Raw genomic sequence first — 21,953 nt, 5'->3', positions numbered from 1 at the left:
TAAAGTATACATTAAAATTTTTTAAAAATAAAGTAAATAAAAGAACTGTATCCTTCTTTCTAGACTAGCACCCACCACTAGGCCTTCCTGGGAGTTATTGGGCATAAACCTGAGCCTCAGGTTAAAGTTGCTCTCCTCAAATCCCTTGACACCAAAGGCTTGTATCCTTCCTGATTTTCTTATGAAATCTCCTAAATCAGCCTCAGTTCTGGGAGTCCAGACCAAGTCTGATTCTTTCTCTGCTGTGGGGCCTTTGCACTGATTCTTCTCTATGAAACACTCTCCATCCATCTGTGAATGGCTGACTCCTTCTTGTCACTCAGATCTGTTTGCATATTCTCTCCTTTTCAGAAAGGAGAGAACAAGGATCTCACCTAATGAAGACCAACCTCACTCATGCTGTTTCATTTCTCCCATGCCATTTCCACTGATGATTATCCAGTGCTGATAATGCCCTCACACAAGACAGTCCAATGGGAACTGGAAAGAACCATAAGATCTGCAAGCTGGGGAAGGGGACCTCGTGTTGTAGTCATGTTAGTCGATCAGTCATGTCCAACTCTTTGCAACCCCATGGACTGCAGCCCATCAGGCTCTTCTGTCCATGGAAATTCTCCAGGCAAGAATACTAGAGTGGGTTGCCATTCCATTCTCCAAGAGATCTTCCCAACCCAGAGATGGAACCCAGGTCCCCTGCATTGCAGGCAAATTCTTTACCGTCTGAACTACCAGGGAAGCCGTAAAGGGGAACCTTAGTGGTCATTTAATCTAAGTCCTTGGCTGATGAGAACTTTCACATTCCTTAATTCTGGTGGGTGTTTTGTTTAGTTTTTGCTTGTTTACAATGGTTACAGACAGCTTGTGAGCAATGATAATTCTGTCCCACTGAAATAGTTCTCGGCTGTACACATTTGACTCTCAGAGCAGGCTATGTAGGTTGAATTAGCCCTGGTTTCAATTAAATTCTAGGTAGGTCATATCCACCTTCAAAGAGGAAGTTTTCTCTGCTCCTTGCCAATGCAAGAAACCCATTCTTCCCAGGGGACAGTCATCTCTGAGGGTGTCACAAAAAACCTGGGAGCTTAGCTCAGGAAGTTTCAGGGATCCTCCAATTCCTCTTCTTGATCAGGAGGTCATGCTCCTAGATGACCCTCATGCCTGAGACCAAAGGCTCACCCACACTTTGAGGTGAAGATGAGGGTGGGTAGAGGGTGCCCCGTTACGACTGAATTTCAATTAAATGGCAAATAATTTTTTGCACTAAAAATGTCATGGGACACAGTTATACTAAAATCTATTCATTGCTTGTCTGAAATTCAAATGTAACTGGAAAGCCTATATTTTATCTGGCAATCCTACAGATGAGGGATCAGCATTAAAACTAATGACTCCCCTAAGATGAAACCTGGTCACAGTGAGCCATGACTTTTTGAGGAGAGGAATGAAGTTGGTTTCTTTCACGCTAATTAAGCAATCACAAATGACCCCATCAGAAATCCAAACTCGTGATTAACATGGGACTCGAGACCAGGGGGGAAAGAAAATTAAAAAGGTTAAGAGCCAGAGAAGCAATCTTCACACAAACGGCAGCCAGCAGACGGAGTTGGTCCCAGGCAGGCAGGTAAGAGCAATGCCTTTTCACCCACTCTTTCAGAACAGAACAGGGTTTGGGAGATTCCAGTGGACTCCTCCAGCCTCCCTGATACCTGGATGTCGGCAGAATTCTCCTCAATATTCACAATTCTCCGACTTTTGAGGGTTCACAAAGTCTCCTCCTAGGTCCTACCTCTAGACTGCCCGGAAGCAAAGCAGAGAACCAGGAAAAGCAGTTATTCGTAGGCTGTAACTGGCTCGTGAACAGCTGTGTCTAGTCTTCTGAAGAACCACTTTTCTTGGCTCAGGTAGGATGAAGTACATTTGCTGTCCTGCCACTGTTTGCCAAGGCTTGAAACTGGAGGTATAGATTTACAGAAAACAACTGAATGCAGAATTCGTTGTGTGTCTGTCATTTTGAACAGAGTTCATCCCCACATTATTCACCTGAGATGATCAGTAAGGTCAAGTGTGACTTCTTCTTTACAACTGGGAAGTGCAAATGGCACATGAAATTCCCCAAGGAAAGAGTTCATGGGGTGAACTCTACACTCCCCTTTCCCACTTCTCTTCAGCTGTTTTAAACGGGCTCATTAATATAACTCCATGGGGATCAGACCTATGCAATTCACGAGAACAGTAAAAGGGATGAAAAACACACAATAGCAAGGAGAGAAGAGAAATCATTGTTGGTTTTTAATAAGCACACTCTAATAATGACCACTGAAGTTCACGAGCTTTTTATTTGTTTGTATCATAGTTTAAAATTTCATATTTGGGGGACAGTTTCCTTTGTTGGAAAATGGGCTTGAAGGATGCTGTGCTAAGGCACATGCCCATTATATCATCAGAGCCTTTTATTTGTCCAAGGATTGATATAAAATAATACCTCTGGAGAGAAATAACTCCTCTTATTAATCTGTCTTGAGCCAGGGAAAGTAAGCAATGAATTAAAATGCTTGTTTGTTTCTCTACAAGTTTATGGTATAGAGTCATATTAACTCTCAAATCACAACTCAGTTTGAAAGTTTTTTCCTTTTGTTTATAGTTTCTTCTTTGAACTTAAATTTCAGTTGGTAGAAAGGGGTTAAAAACCTGAGCAATTCCCACTTGATATCTGGGAAAGAAACAAGTACGAGTCCTTGCAGAGACAGAAAACAGAGGGTTTGGATGTCAATTTTGGTCACCTAGCGAGAATGTCTTTGTGGGTGTTTTTGAGATGGTAAGAACACTCTGGATGCATGAAATGACACCTCTGTGCCCCTGCTGCTAGGTGTCCCGTGGCCTGACCCTACAAGATGCCAAGAGAAGAGGCTCACTTCTTCTATGGTTCCCCCAGGAAAGGGCACAGCCACTCTTATGTCACGGCTGAAGAGTAAGTTCAAATCCAGACCCAGCGGGGTTACAGTTTGCTGTTTGCTGACACAGCCTCTGGCTTCCACCAGCACGTCTGTCCGTAAATCTCTCTAGTGTTTATTTCTCCAGAAATAAACCTGGCAAAGAGGGAAGGAGACCCTGAGGTCCTACAAAAGGTCTCAGGTTTCTCTGAGACCAAAGAGGCAAAGAGGGAGGGAAGGCAAAAACCCAGATCTTGCCATTTTTGTTTGCATTCTTGGCTATGAGGCCTTCGCTGTGGGTTCCCGGGCTGAAAAACCTCTGTCCGAGAGCATGATGCCTCTGTCCTCAAGCCTTGCCTATCTACTCCACTTGGGCTCCCAGAGGTGGTTTGCAGATAGAACAGAGGCAAGTTGCCAAAGGACAGTGAGGTTGAAGGGCAGGTGCATCCCTCCACCTGTTGACTGAGTCCAAGGTGAAGAGGGTGGTCATAACCTTTGCATCAATGCTTTACCCTAAAGAAAGGTGTTTTGTATTATGAATTATTTTAAAATAAGTATTTGCATGATTAAACATTTCTAAGTGCTAAGCAATATACACCAGCTCAAGATGCTATTCTCTCCTTTGAAAAAAATCTTACAACCTACTGGGACAGTTAGGCATGGGAGTAATTTCATCAGGTATAAGTGCTGTGATGGGGACCTAAGCCACAGGACATACTCTGCAAGGATGAGAGTGAGCAAGGGGTGGTGGTGGTGGAGGGGCCCCTCTCTGAGTGGAGACTCCAATAGGACAAATGAGGAATTGCCGGGGTCCAGCCCCGGTGGATCCAGGGAATTCGAAGCGGGGACGGCGTTGGCGAGGATCAGGAAACAACTGCTTATTTAAACTTTAATTAAGGATATAAGGAGTAATAGAATAAGGATAGCTCAGTGAGGAAATTCAGTGGAGAAAAGAGGCTGAATAATTCAGCCAGAAGGTAAGAGAAAGAACGACATGGTGAGACCAAGTTTCGGTGAACAAGGCCCGCACTTTATTTTCCAAAGTAGTTTTTATACCTTAAGTTATGCATAGAGGATAATGGGGGAAGGGGTAGAGTCATGCAGTAAGCCACGCTTTCTTCCTGCGAACTTACCATATGCAAAAGTTTAGGTGATTTGCATCATCTTCTGGCCCGGAGGCCTGTTAACATTTTAAGAAACTTATTTTTCTCTAAAGGTGATTATTCTAAAGTCAGGCGCCAGCCTCCAAAAAGCATTAGATAAAGTTGCATTCCTACAGAGCAAAGGTGTGGTGGGCTATAACAAGAAAAAGAATTAACTCAAGGGCCCCAGGTTACAAACATTAAAGCTACTACTTACACCAATTATATTAATCAATACACTGCCAGGGACACAGCAGGTAAGGGATATGGAAACTTAGCAGCAAACATTGGCCTGACAAGTGAAAATCCCTTCACCAATACAATTTCTAATCAATCTTTTAACTGCTAAACGGAATCTGTATTTAGACAGTTTAGAACATCTCATGCCTCTCACAGTTGGGAGGCTCTAAGCAATCACATGTGGCCGGAAAAACCTATTCAGGCAGGCTAGAGGACTTCCAAAGGAGTTTGTAGGTTGAAACACTGTCACACCCAGGAATTATTAACTGGAGCTGTAAGCTAACTCTTTTTTCAGAGAGAGGTAGTGGGGGACAGCCCCCCGTAAAGTCAGAGGTGTAGGTGAAAGCACAAAGCAGAAAGTAGGCAGACTCTGGTTTTAGGGGTAGATGCTCGAGAATTTCCAGGGAGACTCCTGAGGCTTGATCCCGCCTTTGCGTATGCCGAGCCTCCTTCCTCACGACCTTTGCCAGGGGCGGAGCTCGCTCCCCGCATCGTTTGGACGGTCTCTTAAGTGATCTGCTCAGAACCTCCTGCAAACCTGCTGTCTTGGGAGAGAACTGTTGAATTACTTTACTGGAGTGAACTAGCAGGGGCAAGAGAGATGGAGAACCTGTCAAAGGCACTGAAGAGGAATTCAGGCTGGAGTATTTCTTCAGAAGACCCTAGTGGGATTCCCTAATATCCCCGCATGGTCAAATGGGATGTGGTGGTGAGATCTTCTGGAAAAAAGTCCCAACAGCAAAAAAATACTCTTGAGGGGTGCAACTGCACGTGGTATTAGGTAGTATACTTTTCAGGATTTACATGATGACTCAACAGACTCTACCTCTGTGAAACCACAGTTGAGAAGTTCTCAGTTGAGGTGGCACAAGCCACCTATGGAGCTCGTGAAAATGCAGCTTCCTGGGCACTGCTGCCCAAGAGGCTGACTCAGTAGGTCTTGAGGTCAGGGGCCCCGGATCTGTACTTTAACACGCATCTCAGGCAACTCCCTTGCAGGAGGTATTTGGGTGACATCTGAGGAGCCCTGCCCTGCTGGGCAATGGGTTCTTATGGTGTGTCTGGCACATCCCAGCATTTTTGGCTCTCACTTCCTGTGTGTGAGCGCAATGTGACTGTGGTGTGAGGAGTTCAAACAGAGCTCTGTGTGTGTCGAGATGCCCGAGGGGGTGACCACAGACCTAGGAGGTAGAATGAGAGCACAGGCATGCTGGGAATGGAATCATCTGCCTTCAGTCACGAGAACCCACTGAATGCCCTTGTAACAGCTCCATTTCAGGAAGGGGTGATGCGGTCAAAAGGGCACTGGCTGGGTACCTCAGGCCAGTCGCTATGAATGCTGGTTCTGTCTCTCTCTGGTTGTGCAACCTTGGGCATATTACCAGCCTGAAGTCTTGGGGATGTCAGATGTGAAATGAATGTCATACCTACCCCTGAGGATTGTTGTGACAGAGCCAATAGCAGGGTGCTCGCCATAGTGCTTGGCAGGGTTGTTGTGAGAATTAAATAATCTAATGAATACAGAATGGTTATCATGGTACCCAGCTTACAGCAGACATTAAGTCAAAGTTAATTTCTGTTTCTTTTTTGTGGACTGACAGTTGGGGAAAATGTTTTAAACTAGCCCTAATGGAAAGATAACTCAGTCCACAGAAGGGTCAGCTGCCACTGCACCTGTTGCACTTGGAGCCTGGGTGCCAGGGCCCATGGCACTTAGCACTGCTGCGTGGACACACACCTGAGAGGCTCCTAGAGATGGTTCTGTCTCTGTATATGCATGCTGGACGCCCACGGGTGCCTGGTGTAGGGTGGGGTGGAATACTCCTTGGGGACTGGGAGATACTGCTCTGATCACAAAGCCCCTGTGAAGAGAGAAGACTGACGCAGGTTTCATCATAATCTGGAGCAAGGTTTCCATACCAAGGTGGACTTGTCTGTCTCTCGGGCCAGGGCTGCAGGGATTGGCATCCTGATAGTGATTCTGGGAATTCTACTACTTCTCAGCTGCTGGTACTGCAGACGACGAAGTGGATACCGAAGCTTGAAGGTCAGTAAAGTGTTCCCACTGCTGAGTCTCTCCAGTTCCAGGACCTCTCTTCTCCTTCTTTCTCTGAAATTCTGGGGAGTGTAGTGACAGTCTCACGATCACCTCCAGCACTGATTCATGGTTCTGATGCATCTTTCTCTACACTTCATGTCTTATAACTCTTCCTTTGCCTCTGCTCAGGCATGAATCCCAACCAGGAACTTGGTCCATCTTTCTGATTCCACTCACAGCAAACTCGAGGGCCTGCCTATGTAGCTGATGGTTTGTGGGGCAAGGAGGAAGGCTTCGTGGTCCTCTTGCACAGTTGAACAGAAATACACGAGACACTCCAGGTCTTACCAATCCTTCTGGGGATTCCCACTGGCTCTGTTACTCCCCTTAGTGGCCCATTCTTCTTATCCTACCTCTTCACCCCTTTCTTTCCAGGTTTCCTGGGAATTCCAAGTTCTTCTAACTCTATTAGCAAGCAGTCCAGCATAGCCAGGACCCATGTAGCCATCAGTGCAGTGAGGAAACTGTCCACCCCTCAGCAGCACAAAGCACCACCAGGTTTTTAACAGGCTCCTCCCTCCTCTGATGCTCGATGTGGTTTTATTAGGATTTTTGCTCCTTTACCCATATAAGCAGGAAGTTAACAAATGACAATGTCCAGTCTTGGGGTAGCAGGATCCTTCAGAAACAAGCAACATCAACAAAGTCACTAACCTGTGAAGACTACAGGTTTCAGAAACCTTGCTTCAAAGACAGGTGGCAGTTTGGAACTTAAGCATCCAAAGGCATTCTCCACAGTGAGCAACAGGATAGAAGGAGAGTTGCAATTTTTCTTTCTCCTCTCTCTTTATTACAGATCTGAAAGCTTCTGAGGTTGATACATAATGGGAAAAATTTTATCTTTACAAAAGATGTTGGAAAGTCCCCTTCCTCATTTAGCAACACTTCATTCAGAGAAAGTGGTTCTGTGATGGAGAGGAGGGCTGGTCTGGGTGGAAGTCTAGAGCCTGGCAGTTCCTGAGAAGGAGAAGGAGAAAGTGAAAATGGTAGCTTCAAATTCTTCTCCTTGCTGGAAAGCTTGGGAAGTCCCATATGACCCTTTTCCTAATGGCCATCTTGCCATAGTGTCCCAGATATAAATCATGAAAGGGTGAACGTGGGGAGACACAGTCACCAAGCAGCAGCCCTCCAGTGTGGTGGCATTAATGGGAAGGAGAAGTTCTTGAGTCTGAATAAGACTCCAACCATAGCAAAGCCTTGGGTTGAGAGGTTAGGGAAAGAACTCTTTGCTCTCTGCTATACGCTTACTCCTTGGAAGGAAAGTTATGACCAACCTAGATAGCATATTCAAAAGCAGAGACATTACTTTACCAACAAAGGTCCGTCTAGTCAAGGCTATGGTTTTTCCAGTAGTCATGTATGGATGTGAGAGTTGGACCGTGAAGAAAGCTGAGTGCCGAAGAATTGATGCTTTTGAACTGTGGTGTTGGAGAAGACTCTTGAGAGTCCCTTGGACTGCAAAGAGATCCAACCAGTCCACTCTGAAGGAGATCAGCCCTGGGATTTCTTTGGAGAGAATGATGCTAAAGCTGAAACTCCAGTACTTTGGCCACCTCCGTGAAGAGTTGACTCATTGGAAAAGACCCTGATGCTGGGAGGGATTGGCGGCAGGAGGAGAAGGGGACAACAGAGGATGAGATGGCTGGATGGCATCACTGACTTGATGGATGTGAGTCTGAGTGAACTCTGGGAGTTGGTGATGGACAGGGAGGCCTGGCGTGCTGCAATTCATGGGGTCGCAAAGAGTCGGACACGACTGAGCGACTGAACTGAACTGATACACTTCATGTGTACCTCTAGAACAGGGTTATGACATTGCCTTGTAATTTGTTACTTTTTGCTTCTTCCACACCTTCTCTTCATCCCATTTGGAGCTGATGCAGAGAGTATTTTTATTCCCCTTTTACTTCCAGAGCCTAGCACAATGCCTGGCACATGGCAGTCAGCCAATTGTATGGCATAAGGATTTGGTCTCACTCTGCTGTTGACTTACTGGTGGCCTTAGATTTTCATTTCTCTGAGCCTCATTTGCTCTATTATACACCTGGACACAGATGACATACATGATGCATATCACTTTTTATGTAATATATGCTTTCTTCTATAATTAAAAAAATTAATTCTATGTTTACATATTAAAAAAAAATGATTAGTCATTCAAGGAATAAAAGCTCTACAAACTCAGTATGTTGGTATCCATTCCTTCAGTTCAGTTGCTTAGTCGTGTCCATTCCTTCAGTTCAGTTGCTTAGTCACGTCTGACTCTTTGCAACCCCATGAATCACAGCAGGCCAGGCCTCCCTGTCCATCACCAACTCCCGGAGTTCACTCAAACTCATGTCCATCAAGTCGGTGATGCCATCCAGCCATCTCATACTCTGTCGTCCCCGTCTCCCCCTGCTCCCAATCCCTCCCAGCATCGGGGTCTTTACAGTGAGTCAATTCTTCTCATGAGGCGGCCAAAGTATTGGAGTTTCAGCCTCACCATCAGTCCTTCCAATGAACACCCAGGACTGATCTCCTTTAGGATGGACTGGAGAGTGAAAAAGTTGGCTTAAAGCTCAACATTCAGAAAACTAAGATCATGGCATCTGGTCCCATCACTTCATGGCAAATAGATGGGGAAACAGTGGAAACAGTGTCAGACTTTATTTTGGGGGGCTCCAAAATCACTGCAGATGGTGACTGCAGCCATGAAATCAAAAGACACTTACTCCTTGGAAGGAAAGTTATGACCAACCTAGACAGCATGTTAAAAAGCAGAGACATTACTTTGCCAACAAAGGTCCATCTAGTCAAGGCTATGGTTTTTCCAGTGGTCATGTATGGATGTGAGAGTTGGACTGTGAAGAAAGCTGAGCACCGAAGAATTGATGGTTTTGAACTGTGGTGCTGGAGAAGACTCTTGAGAGCCCCTTAGACTGCAAGGAAGACTGTCCATAATTTCTAGCTTGATGCTACCCAGACAAAAAAGCAACCTTTCCCCCCTTATTCTGCTTCAACACTCTCTTATCTTAAATGCGTTCAATGGAAGAATGATAGTCTGAGCCATGGCCTCCGACACTGAACATTTGCCTGGCTGTTCAACCTGCCATCCTCCAGTCCTCTTGCAGAGTTTCTGGAATTTTTATGAGATTTAAAAACTGTGTTTAAATTCTCTGATTCCTTCTAATGTTTTAAAATGGAGTCATTTATTTTTAAAATTAATATTAAAATCTTGTTTTGAGCTTTCGTATCTCCTGAAAAGCCAGGTTGGGGACCAGCAGTCTAAGAAATGTAGGTAAAATTATGTAAAGTAGTGCATTAAGTACTGTATTTAATTACATAATTACCTCCCTGTCTCTCTTTGGTGATTCTGTTTTCATTATATAACAGAAGAAGATAAATGACGATTAATGCAAGCTTCAGGTACCACTTTTAAGCAACCTTTATTAAGCTTTGAAATATGTTTATTTTTACACTTTCATTGACCACAGAATGGTAGAAAGGTTGGTTGGAAGTAAGGCCTCCTAAAATTTCTTCCTTGCCCAACAATTCCTCTTAGACCTGAAAAACATCTTTTGAAAGGAAAGACTGCTTTTTGCAGAAATGCGTTTCTGCAGAAAAATGATTTATAAGGCATTGGAAGTTGGCTTTCATATATATGAATTTTATTCTTTCACTTCTAAGTTTAGGACATAACACTTCTTATTCTTGGGGAAAAATTCAAAAGCTCTCCTGACAGCTCAGTTTCCACTCACATCTTTCAGTGTCATGTTTCTCAGTGTACACTCAGGGGCCCCTGCACTCAAATAACCTAGGGTTCTTGCTAAAATGTAGAGTCTGGGACCATCTCTGGTGGTGGGACCCAGGACCCTGTTTGAACACACACACTGAAGTTTGATGCAAATACACAGAATTGGCAGTGAACTGGGGAAGTGAATCAAGCTCCTAACCTATGGTAGGTGAGAATTAAAAAAATAAGGAATAAAACCAATAATCGAGGTAAAGGGAGAATGCATTAACATTAACACACCTTGTGCTGTGCTATGCTGTGTTTAGTTGCTCAATCATGTCTGAGTCTTTGCAGCCTCAAAGACTGTAGCCCGCCAGGCTCCTCTGTCCATGGGGATTCTCCAGGCAAGAATACTGGGATGGGTTGCCATGCCCTCCTCCAGGGGATCTTCCCAACCTGGAACGGAACCCAGGTCTCCTGCATTGCAGGCAGATTCTTTACTCTCTGAGCCACCAGGGAAGCCCAAGAATACTGGAGTGGGTAGCCTATCCCTTCCCCATGGGAACTTTCCAACCCAGGGATCGATCCAGGGTCTCCTGCATAGCAGGCGGATTCTTTACCAGCTGAGCTACGCAGGAAGCCCATTAAGCACCTTACTGGAGGTATATCACTGGTAGCTGTGGAGGGGAGCAGAACCTCCTTGGATCCTCTCGTCAAGATTGGGGTCTCTGTGCTTATATACTTCCAAAAGGTAGTGTCAATAATGATTTCAGAGTAGAGTTTAGGAAAACTTCTTTACAGCCGGCAGACTCTATAGGTACCAGCCCCAACCATGTCTGGTCTCATCCAACTGATGATCCAAACACTTCTCCTTCCTGGGAGACCCATATGGATGCCATTCTCTTTCAACCCAGTAACGCCAATAATCAACCACAGTCTACAGACAAGACTGTGGAGGAGGCACTGAACAGGCATGGCCTTCCTGTTCCAGTTCCCCTCAGCCAGGACCCCAGAGAGCTGCTCATGTCCTACTGGTGGATTTGGTTCACAGATAATGTTTGGGTCTGTAACTTAAAAAAACGGAATTAGGTGCAAACATTTGAAAGTAACATTTTATATAAAAATCTTAATTTCTTGTTTATTTTTTGAAAAAAATAAAAAGATCTGGCAAAACTTGGCAGCTATGCAGTGGTTTGTCCCTTTAGAAGGGACACATACTCCCTCCTTTTCTATGGCCCCCACCTGACCTCCTCCTTCCTCTAAGGGTCATATCGTAGCAGGATCATGCCAGGCACAGGCAATAAGGAAGTGCATTGCCTAGAGAGCCCGGGACCAGCAGTATCAGTATTACTTGGGAACTTGCCAGAAATGCAAATTTATAGGGCTTTACCCTATACCTACTATGTCAGAAATTCTGGGTGTGAGCCCAGCAATCTGTGTTTAACAAGTCCCCCAAGTGACACTGCTGCATTCTAAAGTTTGAGAATGACTACTGTGGAGAGGCTCTGCCATCCCTGGGATTCTCCAGGGTAGAGTACTGGAGTGGGTTGCCATTGCCTTCTCCAATGCATGAAAGTGAAAAGTGAAAGTGAAGTTGCTCAGTTGTGTCTGACTCCCCACGACCCCATGGACTGCAGCCTACGAGGCTCCTCTGTCCATGGGACTCTCCAGGCAAGAGTACTGGAGTGGGTTGCCATTGCCTTCTCCGTGTCATTATGGGGAAGGCAGAAATAGTGTCCCTGCTATCAAGCTGTTCCTATGTTTCTCCTCACTGTGAAACCACCTCCTGCCTCCCTAGCTCTGATCTACTGCTCTTGTAATCATTCTCTGAGATCCAGTTTTATATTTCACTCTTCTTCTCCTTCCTTTCAAAAATATTCATTGACTAACTAATAGATGTCAGGCACTGTATTAGGTGTTTTGTTGTGCTCAGTCATGTCCTATTCTTTGTGACCCCATAGACTGTAGCCTGCCAGGCTCCTCTGTCCATGGGATTTTTCCAGGGAAGAATACTGGAGTGGGTTGTCATTTCCTCCTCCAAGGGATCTTCTCGACTCCACATCTCCTGCATTGGCAGGTGGGTTCTTTACCACTGAGCCACTGGGGAAGCCTAGTTCTGAGAGGTAGGTGACATTATCTTCATATTACTGATTAAAACACTGGAATTCAGAGCGATTAAGTGCCTACCTGAGGATACACTGAAGATAAGTGGCAGGGCCAAGATTAAAACTCATTCTTAAAACGTCAGCTTCCTTCTCTTTTTCTTTAATGGACTCAATTATTTTTTTCTCACCCATTGACCTTCATGAATTCACATTTCAGGACAAAAACATTCATGCTGGTACTCAAAGTACCCTAACAGGAAGATGTTCACATGAGGGGCTTGGTCAACAGGACAGCAAATTGCCTTTTCAAGAGAACAATTGTGAACCTGTGGTAGGTTGAGATCTTGCATCCTGGTGTTTCTGTATATGCCTACTTTTAACTCTAATGAATAAAATATTGCCATTTAAAAAACAAGGGCAATGTGAATATATTTAATGCTACTGACTAAAAAATGGTTAAAATGTTAAATTTTATATGGTATATTTTACCATAATAAAAAGTAAATAGTAAGATTAAGAACAAGGGAATTCACAGAGGTTTTCTTAAATTGTGTCCTCTCATATCCAGAGTTTCCTGGGTCAATAAAGAAACATCTACATGTAAGGCCCAAAGGAAGAACTTGGTTCTGGATACAATGTCCTTTTGTCTCATGCTTTTTAGTATAATTGCTTTGGTCCTGAACATAGACATAACTAACAGAGGGAAAAAGTACCTATTATTAATTGTTTAGAGTTGCACTGTCCAACAGTTGCACTGTAGCCACTAGTCACATGCGGTTATTGAAAACCTGAAACGCAGTACTTTGAATTAAGACATCCTGGAATACGTACTAGATTTCAACAACTTAGTACAAAGAAAATAACATAAAAATCCACTAATGAGTTTTATACTGACTACAGGTTGAAGTGATAATATCTCACTTCAACATGAAAGTGGGGTTAAATAAAATATATTAGTGAAATTAATTTTACTTGTTTCTCTTAATTTTTAAACATGCAGCTACTAGGAATTTTAAAACCACATATGTGGTACACTCTATTTCTACTGGACAGTCCTGGTATAGATGCAGTAATTATAGCTTTTGAGAGCACTGGCTCCAGAGCCAAATTCCTATATTTGACTCTTAGCTCCATGACTGGCCAGTTGTAAGACATTCATCAAGTGATTTAACCTCCTTGTGCCCCAGTTGCCTGACCTGTAACATAAAAGCAATGGAAATATTCCTAAGGTTGTTGGAATTAAATGAGGGCCTGATACATTTGTGCTCTGTTGATAGAAGCAACAGCCTTTAGACACAGCTATCAGGATTTATGCTTGTGGTAAAGATATTGTGTGATCAGTGTCTGTAACAGGACTGAAAAATTTGTAAGTTAGGGCTTGGGGCTTCTACTGATAAAGATAATCCAAGGAGATTTTGGGGAAGCCACTTAGCCTTTTTCCTCCCCCCACCACTGCCCAAATGCTTCAACATACACACTTGCGTAATTTAACATTAATTACCTCACTGGGTGGAAATTAGATATGGACAGTTAAGCGAACAAGTTTCAATCCAGAGCGAAAGTATAAACATGATGCTAACTATTTTGACTTAATCCCTCTTCGAGAACCATGTGTGTTGTTGTTAAGCCCATGCTCTCCTTTCTCATCCTCACAGATTCCCAATGCTCCACCCGCTTATGAGAAACTGTCTGCAGAACAGTCACCACCACCTTATTCTCCATGAGAGCCAGCGAGGCCTTGAGAGGTGCTGAAATGATTTCCCTCATGCTTTTGCTTAAAATTGATGTGGATATGCAATGTTATGCTTCAGAATGCTGTAGAAACAATGTATATGAGCTCTACTAATAATAATAAGCTAAGTGTCAAATTCTTTGTAGGGCAACTGATTGAGGAAATGATAAGAAACATTAAAATGGGAAAAACTTTGTCAATAAACATTGTAATGGATTGATACTATCTGTGCCAGTAATAATAAATCTACAATGTTATTTTCTGAGGGAGAGCATTCAAGTGCTGTTCTGGGACCAATGGATTTCTTTTTAAGTTAAAATGTGGCTAAAAACTAACCACTATTCTGATTTTTGAAGAAGCAGCCTCTTGACCAACATGAACTCTAACAGAACAGGTGCAGGTTAGTCTGTGTTATGGAGTACTCAAAATGATACCTTTACAGGTTTAAGATCAAGAGCTGAATGACCGAACAAATTACAGTCAGATCCATCTGATCAGGAATCAGTCATGTCTCTTTGTGTTCTACAGTTCCATGGTGCAATAACAACACACTGCAGAGATACTGTATTTTCAGTAATACAGTTCATGCAGTTCTAATTACATTTCACTTCAATGCTCAATGCTATGATAATTAATGACAAGGATTTCCTGTTAAATCAAAAGGTGGTGTAAGGACTTAAACAAATAAAAGCTACTCTAGTTTGGCTGACACCTTGGTTTCAATGTCCCAAAGGCAATTTACCTCCTTTGGGCTCCCAAATTCCTCTCAAAAGAACATACAGAAGAAATCATAAAGGATCAGAAATTCTGGAATGGTGTCTTTATTTGTATAGCAACATTGCAATTTATGTGACATCTACATATTATTATCTGTCTAATGTTTTTCTTCTGATCAACCTCATTTAAAGTTTTTTGGCTTAACTTATATCACCACTCTAAATGGAAAACCAGTATCACTTTTTCTAAGTAGGGAATAAAGATAAAAAAGAAGATAATGAAAGCAAATTACTTTCATTGGAACCTAGAAAGATACTGATGATCACAGCAGGCCATCAACTTGAGACCTGCCCTCATTATTAAATAGGAAGATTAGCAAGAATCAGAGAAAATCTTCTGACATAATTAGAAGGCTTGTAAGAGAAAGAGATGACTTTCTCATTCTGTGACTATGTATCTAATGCTGAGTCAGTAAACCACCTACCATCCTCTTGTGTCAGTGGAAATGCCAGTGTGGCAAAACTGCATCATTTTCACTGAAGACAAGCTTGCATGGGGTGGGGGGACACTGAGTAAAGATATTTAGTACACACATTGAAAAAAACACATCATTCCTCAAAGTGCTAAAAGACATCCCATCTTTCCCGATTCTGTCCAGTCTAACTACTTAAACCCTCTCTCCCCTTTTCAAACAAATATATTCTGAGAAAGAAAACTTAACTAGGATTTGGCTAGCTCCTATCCTCATCTGTCTTGAGCCTCAGTCCTCCACTTCTACAGAAGAACTTGTATCCCTGTGCCCAACCACAACTGCTTATTTATCATTGTGTGTCACTGAGGGTAGGGGTAGGGGTCTGAGACTTACTTCCACCCCTGCTATAAACAATCTTCCTGCTATTAATAAAGTCCCAGTAGGAATGTCAAAAAAATTTTTTTGACAAAAAAATAAAGTTGGAGCCCTATCTCATATCATTATAAATATTAGCTAAAAAAAATTCATAGAGCTAAGTATAGGAGTTGAGACTACTTTTTAGTTAAGACTTCTTATTTTTCTTAGGAGAAAAAGAAGAATAAATTTTTGCAAAGTTAGATTTGGTAATGGTTTCTTAGATATGACAGAAAGCCACAAGTGATGTTGGTAAATGGAACTCATCAAAATGAAAAGCATCGTGCTTCAAATGATGAAAACAATCAAGAAAGAGAAGACACACAGCACTGGGAGAAAATATCTACAAATGATACAACTGATAAGGGACTTGTACGTAGTTTATATAAAGAACTCTTACAACAACAACAAACAATTAAAAAGTGAGCACATTTACAACACTACATATATTATATATATATATATATATATATATATATATAAAATCATGGGTTCATACTGATAACTCCAATTCTAAATCAACTACAAAGGTTTAGTTGTAACCTTTTTCATTCTAAACTCTTTTCATGTTTTCAAATCCATTTTTCCTGCTAGTTGGAAAATGACTTCTGTTAATCTCAAATTACCAACTTACTGCATTAATCACCTTAGTATGTAAGCATTTTACCATCAGTCTGCCATGCCATTCCACGCCCCCTCAGGAGATGCTCAGATCCTGACATCTTGCTGTGGACTACCACCAACAAGCTCCCTAACTGGAACCCTCCTTATCCTGCTCAGGTGTCCAAACCCTGTGCCCAAGCTTCTAACGGTCTGCCTACCCCTGACATAGAACTCCTATGGAACCTATTATTCAAATGTCCTCTTTATCACAACTGGGCTCTGAAAACCTTAGCTCAGTGATCACCAACCCCATCCCCCTACCCACTGTGCACATGACCTCCTCAAACTTCTTTGGCTGCTCACTCCCTACTCTGGGCCAAAGTCACCCTTGCCCTCACCTTCCCACAGATGTTCTATCTTCTGCAGAGACTTCATTGCCACTCATTGGCCACTACTATTACCTACACCCTGCACAACTTGGCAAAGAATAATAATAATAATAAAGAACCTATGGCTTGAGCCCTGGACGCCTTCAAGATCCCCAGACCATCATTTGCTGAGAGTTCTCTCTTTTCCTCATGGACAAAGGCTCTGTTTACAGCATTTTTCAAGGTAGTGTTCCAGGCGATGGACAAGGCTTCACTGAGTTTGCCAGAAAGAAGCTAGAAGAGTGAAATTCCATTTAAAGGAATAGAAAATGCCAGACAAAAGAAGAAACTGCTTCCTTCACAGAGGCAGCTACACTTTTGAAAATGAATCTCTGGACTGGAGATCAGCTGACAACTCTGGGAGCCATGAGTTGAAGATAGCAGAGTCACATGGGAGGAGCCTGGGTCACTGAGTCACTACTGGAGGAAAGGTTCCCCCATCTAGGAATGCTTTGATTAAATGGGGGTAAATTGGCCCCAAAGAAAATCCATGAACTGTTAACACATTGCCAAATTTGATACTGAAACCCAAGGCTGTTACTTAATACCTTTTTGAGGACCTTCAGGGCTCTGTCCCTGCCCATGTGAACTGACCAAACACAAACCAGAAGCCTCCAGGGGAGAGAGGTCTCTGTGACCTCTGCAGCCAGGATTAGGCTTCCACCCTGTTGAACGCAATTATAATTCAAGAGAATGAGCCTCACCCTGGGCTGTGGGCATGAGTCCTCTACTGCAGTGTGCCCTACCATTATGCCTGTCCAGCTCATGGGCAGAGAATACACAATGGCATGGAGCTGCTTTGATCTCAGAGGCTTCCTGCAGAATTGGGTTAAGATTAGAGTAGTCAGAGCTCATGGGTGATCTCCTCTGGCTGCAATCAGTGTTTTCCACTTATCCAAATGCACTGGACAGATAATATCACTATTTGTGCAGTAAGCAGAGCAAAGTTAGACAGTTCTGGTCTTCCCTCATCCACTCACCCTGCACCAGCCCTCAGAAGCTGTTCTCATTTTTGAGATAAGGTGCAAGTCTCCATGGGTTTCCTGAGGAGATGATACTGTAAAGATGAAAAAAAGCTAGCCAAAAGATTTTTAGCTCAAGTTAGTCAGTGAGAAGACCAGACTGATTACACAAACCAATGAAGTGCTCAAGTCACCTCCAGTAGAGACCAGTTCTCTGAAGTTACAAACACTGAGTTTGGTAGTACTTATAAATATCTGGACAGGTCCACTTGTCATTTGAGAACATTGTAGATCTTCTCCCAAAAGAACAAAAGTGAGCCCCCTAAACTCTCATTCCATGGCTTGATTTTAAGGACACTTAAGGGCTTCCCTGGTAGCTGAGGTGGTAAAGAATCTGCCTGCAATGCAGGAGACCCAGGTCACTTAAAAGTTGCATCAAAATCCCTTAATCTCAAGTGACTGTCCCAGAACATATTAAAAGCATTTCAGAAGGATACAGAACAACTTCAAAAGGAAATCATGGATGGTTTGAAAATACTTATTTTAAAGAAAGCCTAAAACTGCTATCCCAAGATGGGGGAAAAGAGTGGAAAATAAAAGAACAGGAAAAAATGCTTGGCAACTTGAAAACACAAAGGAAAGAGGCTTTCCATGGTAAAGAGGGCCCATTAAAATCTCTGAAACTGCACCAAAGACAATAAGTTTGCCTGATTTCTCTAGAGATTACATGGTTGATGGCAACTTGAAATTAGATAAAGAGCAAGGCAGAAACTTGAGAACTCTCTGGACTGTCAATCAGAAGTCAGTTTGAAGGAATCCACTGACCCTGACAAATGTATCCTTAAAAAGGTTTGAAGGAGAAAAACCGATGACTATTTAAAAAGTGAAGAAAATTAAATGAACAAATCACTTACAGTTCAAATGAATGCTCTCCAAAGTAGACAAAGTCTTTGCAGTCTGAAAACAGTTTGAAAGTGAGGTCCAAAAACTTTAGCTAAAACTTCAAATAGTGTCTGAACTATGTTAAGAATTAAGAACGTGTGACACAAATTTGCAGAAAATAATCAAGGAGAGAATTTACTGCATATAAATTGAGAAATGTCCCAAAGTGCACAAAAATATTAGTCATATACATCAGAAGGATGATCCCTAGAAAGTATGGCCTTGAGAATGAGCTGGAAAGCACTTCCTTTTATCAAAGCTGGATTGTCTTCCATGAGAAAAAAAGCTCAAAAAAGTTGTTTAGCAGCTGAAGGTACAAGTCCATCCAAAACTCCCCAACTATCCTTCCCTCTCCAACCCTCCCACCAGCAACCATAAGTTCGTTCTCTAAGTCTGTGAGTCTCTTCCTATTTTGTAAGTTCATTTGTATCATTTTAGATTCCACATATAATGGAACTCTGCTCACTGTTATGTGGGGCCTGGATGGGAGGGTGTTGGGGGAGAATGGATACATACGGCTCTGTATGGCTTTGCTGTTCACCTGAAACTATTACGACATTGTTAATCGGTTATAACTCAATACAAAATAAAAAGTTAAAAAAAAAAAAAAAGAAAGAAAGTTGTCTGGCAGTTACTGAGCTAAGAAGATAAAATAATCAAAACAAAAAATTGGCTGGAGCAGTTTAAATCCAGCTTTTCCTAAGTTTCCCACACTGTTCCACATGTATCCCTGGACAGAGGTAGAAGAGTATCAGGAGATTCTGAATCATCAGGTCCCCAAGGAAGATGGAGGGTTAAGCTCTCACCCTGAACAGTTCCCATGTCTTTTTAACCTCACCTCTCTTTTGATACCATTACTGGGAGGTATCAGGTCCTCACATCATCTGGTCAACTCACCTAGTAGTCAATTGGTCTTCCTGTGTCTCAGCTGTCCCTCAGCCGTGTCTGACTCTTTGCGACCCCATGGACTGCAGCATGCCAGGCTTCCCTGTCTATCACCAACTCCTGGAGCTTGCTCAAACTTATGTCTGTAGAGTCCATGATGCCATCCAACCATCTCCTCCTCTGCCATCTCCTTCTCCTGCCTTCAATCTTTCCAAGCAGCAGGGTCTTTTCCAATGAGTCAGTTCTTTGCATCAGGTGGCCAAAGTATTGGAGTTTCAGCTTCAGCATCAGTCCTTTCAATGAATATTTAGGACTGATTTCCTTTAGGACTGACTGGCTTGATCTTCTTGCAGTCCAAAGGACTCTCAAGTCTTCTTCAACACCACACTTTATACAGAGTGAAGTAAACCAGAAGGAAAAACATCAATACAGTATACTAACTCATATATATGGAATTTAGAAAGATGGTAACAATAACCCGGTGTACGAGACAGCAAAAGAGACACTGATGTACAGAATAGTCTTATGGACTCTGTGGGAGAGGGAGAGGGTGGGAAGATTTGGGAGAACGACATTGAAACATGTAAAATATCATGTAAGAAACGAGTTGCCAGTCCAGGTTCAATGCACGATACTGGATGCTTGGGGCTAGCGCACTGGGACAACCCAGAGGGATGGTGTGGGGAGGGAGGGGGGAGGAGGGTTCAGGATGGGGAACACATGTATACCTGTGGCGGATTCATTTTGATATTTGGCAAAATTAATACAATTATGTAAAGTTTAAAAATAAAATAAAATTCTAAAAAAAAAAAAAAAAAAAGCATGAATTCTTCGGCACTCAGCTTTCTTTTGAGTCCAACTCTCACATCCACACGACTACTAGAAAAATCACAGCTTTGACTATATGGACTTTTGTTGGCAAAGTAACATCTCTGCCTTTTAATATGCTGTCTAGGTTGGTCATAGCTTTTCTTCCAAGGAGCAAGTGTCTTTTAATTTCATGGCTGCAGTCATCATCTGCAGTGATTTTGGAGCCCAAGAAAATAAAGTCTGTCATTGTTTCCCCATCTACTTGCCATGAAGTGATGGGAACAGATGCCATGATCTTAGTTTTTTTGAATGTTGAGTTTTAAGCCAAGTTTTTCATTCTCTTTCACTTTCGAGACTCTTTAGTTCTTTGCTTTCTGCCAAAAGAGTGGTTATCTGTGTATCTGAGGTTATTAATATTTCTCCCTGCAATCTTGATTCCAGCTTGAGCTTCATCCAGTCCGGCATTTCGCAATGATGTACTCTGCATGTAAGTTAAATAAGCAGGGTGACAATATACAGCCTTGATGTACTCCTTTCCCAATTTGGAACCAGTCTGCTGTTCCATGTCCAATTCTAACTGTTGCTTCTTGACCCGCATAGATTTCTCAGGAGGCAGGTAAGGTAGGCTGGTATTCCCCTGGGAATACCTCGTAATCCCAGGTAAGGTGGTCTGGAATTCCCAATTTCCATCTTGAATTCCCCAATTCCCTTTAAGAATTTTCCACAGTTTTTTTTTTTTTTTTTTTATCCACAAAGTCTTTGGCATAGTCAATAAAGCAGAAGTAGATGTTTTTCTGGAACTCTTGCTTTTTCAATGATCCAACGGATGTTGGCAATTTGATCTCTGGTTCCTCTGCCTTTTCTCAAACAGCTTGAACATCTGGAAGTTCATGTTCACGTACTATTGGAACCTAACTTGGAGAATTTTTAGCATTACTTTGCTGGCGTGTGAAGATGAGTCCAATTGTGCGGTAGTTAGAACATTCTTTGACATTGCCTCTCTTAGGGATTGGAATGAAAGCTGAACTTTTCCAGTCCTGTGGCCGCTGCCGAGTTTTCCAAATTTATTAACATTTACTATGTGGCAGGCATTATCTCACCTAATTCTCAAGCAATCATGAATTGTAATTTAATTATCTTCACTCACGTTACTTTTGCTTTCAAAGCTTCCTTAGCTTCCTAACTACTTTCAGCGTATTTTTCAGTCCTCTTTCACACAAGTTAATTTTTAATCCTTCTTCATTAATCCTCTTAACCCATATTATTCTATTCAAACCCAAAGGTTCTGTTCCCTGTTGTTTGCGCTTTTCCTTTTTAAAAATTGAGGTACAATTAACATATAACCACATCAAGTTAACATTCACTACACAGTTACGGTTTTTTCTTCTTGTGGTGAGAACTTTTCAGATCTACTCTCTTACCCACTTTCAAATATACAGTAGTGTTGTTAACTTCCTTGTGATTTTCTGTGACTTGAGTCTCTGCAGGCTGAATTCTAAACATACTCTTTTATCTCAATACAACCACCTTGTGTATAAAACCTCTGGCAGCTCCCTACTAAACTCTTAGTTCTTTATTCCTCTGACATTTACTTTTAACTTGTTATATTCTTTTGCTTTTTGTGGGACAGGGATGGAAATTTATCTATGTTGTTACTACAGCCTCTTTTGTATTATATGGTTCTCAATAAATGTGTAGAATGAGTTTATACAACTCTTCAGATTTGACTTTACATTGAAAGTTATGCCTTCAGTTTAT

General features: G+C 42.3%; 1 protein-coding gene across 5 annotated transcripts; it reads left to right on the top strand.

Annotated features, from left to right (window-relative positions):
- The first annotated feature begins 1,307 nt into the window (after positions 1-1,307).
- MLANA (melan-A) lies at positions 1,308-14,219 on the top strand. Of its 5 annotated transcripts, XM_010807841.4 has the most exons (6): positions 1,561-1,621; positions 1,780-1,901; positions 2,867-2,968; positions 6,263-6,359; positions 12,448-12,561; positions 13,886-14,219. In XM_010807841.4, the coding sequence occupies exons 3-6, from the start codon at positions 2,892-2,894 to the stop codon at positions 13,952-13,954; spliced, it is 357 nt and encodes a 118-aa protein (XP_010806143.1). In that variant the 5' UTR covers positions 1,561-1,621; positions 1,780-1,901; positions 2,867-2,891; the 3' UTR covers positions 13,955-14,219. The 5 variants fall into 5 exon arrangements, with proteins under 5 accessions (XP_059745238.1, XP_010806144.1, XP_010806142.1 ...); XM_010807842.3 differs by lacking the exon at positions 1,780-1,901 and having other exon boundaries at positions 1,514-1,621; positions 6,317-6,359; XM_010807840.3 differs by lacking the exon at positions 1,780-1,901 and having other exon boundaries at positions 1,515-1,621.
- The last annotated feature ends 7,734 nt before the right edge of the window (positions 14,220-21,953 follow it).

The sequence above is a fragment of the Bos taurus genome, chromosome 8 (genome assembly GCF_002263795.3).
Source record: "Bos taurus isolate L1 Dominette 01449 registration number 42190680 breed Hereford chromosome 8, ARS-UCD2.0, whole genome shotgun sequence".
Lineage (NCBI taxonomy): Eukaryota > Metazoa > Chordata > Mammalia > Artiodactyla > Bovidae > Bos > Bos taurus.
The sequence above is the reverse complement of the archived record's forward strand: the minus strand, read 5'-3'. Positions and strand labels throughout refer to the sequence as shown.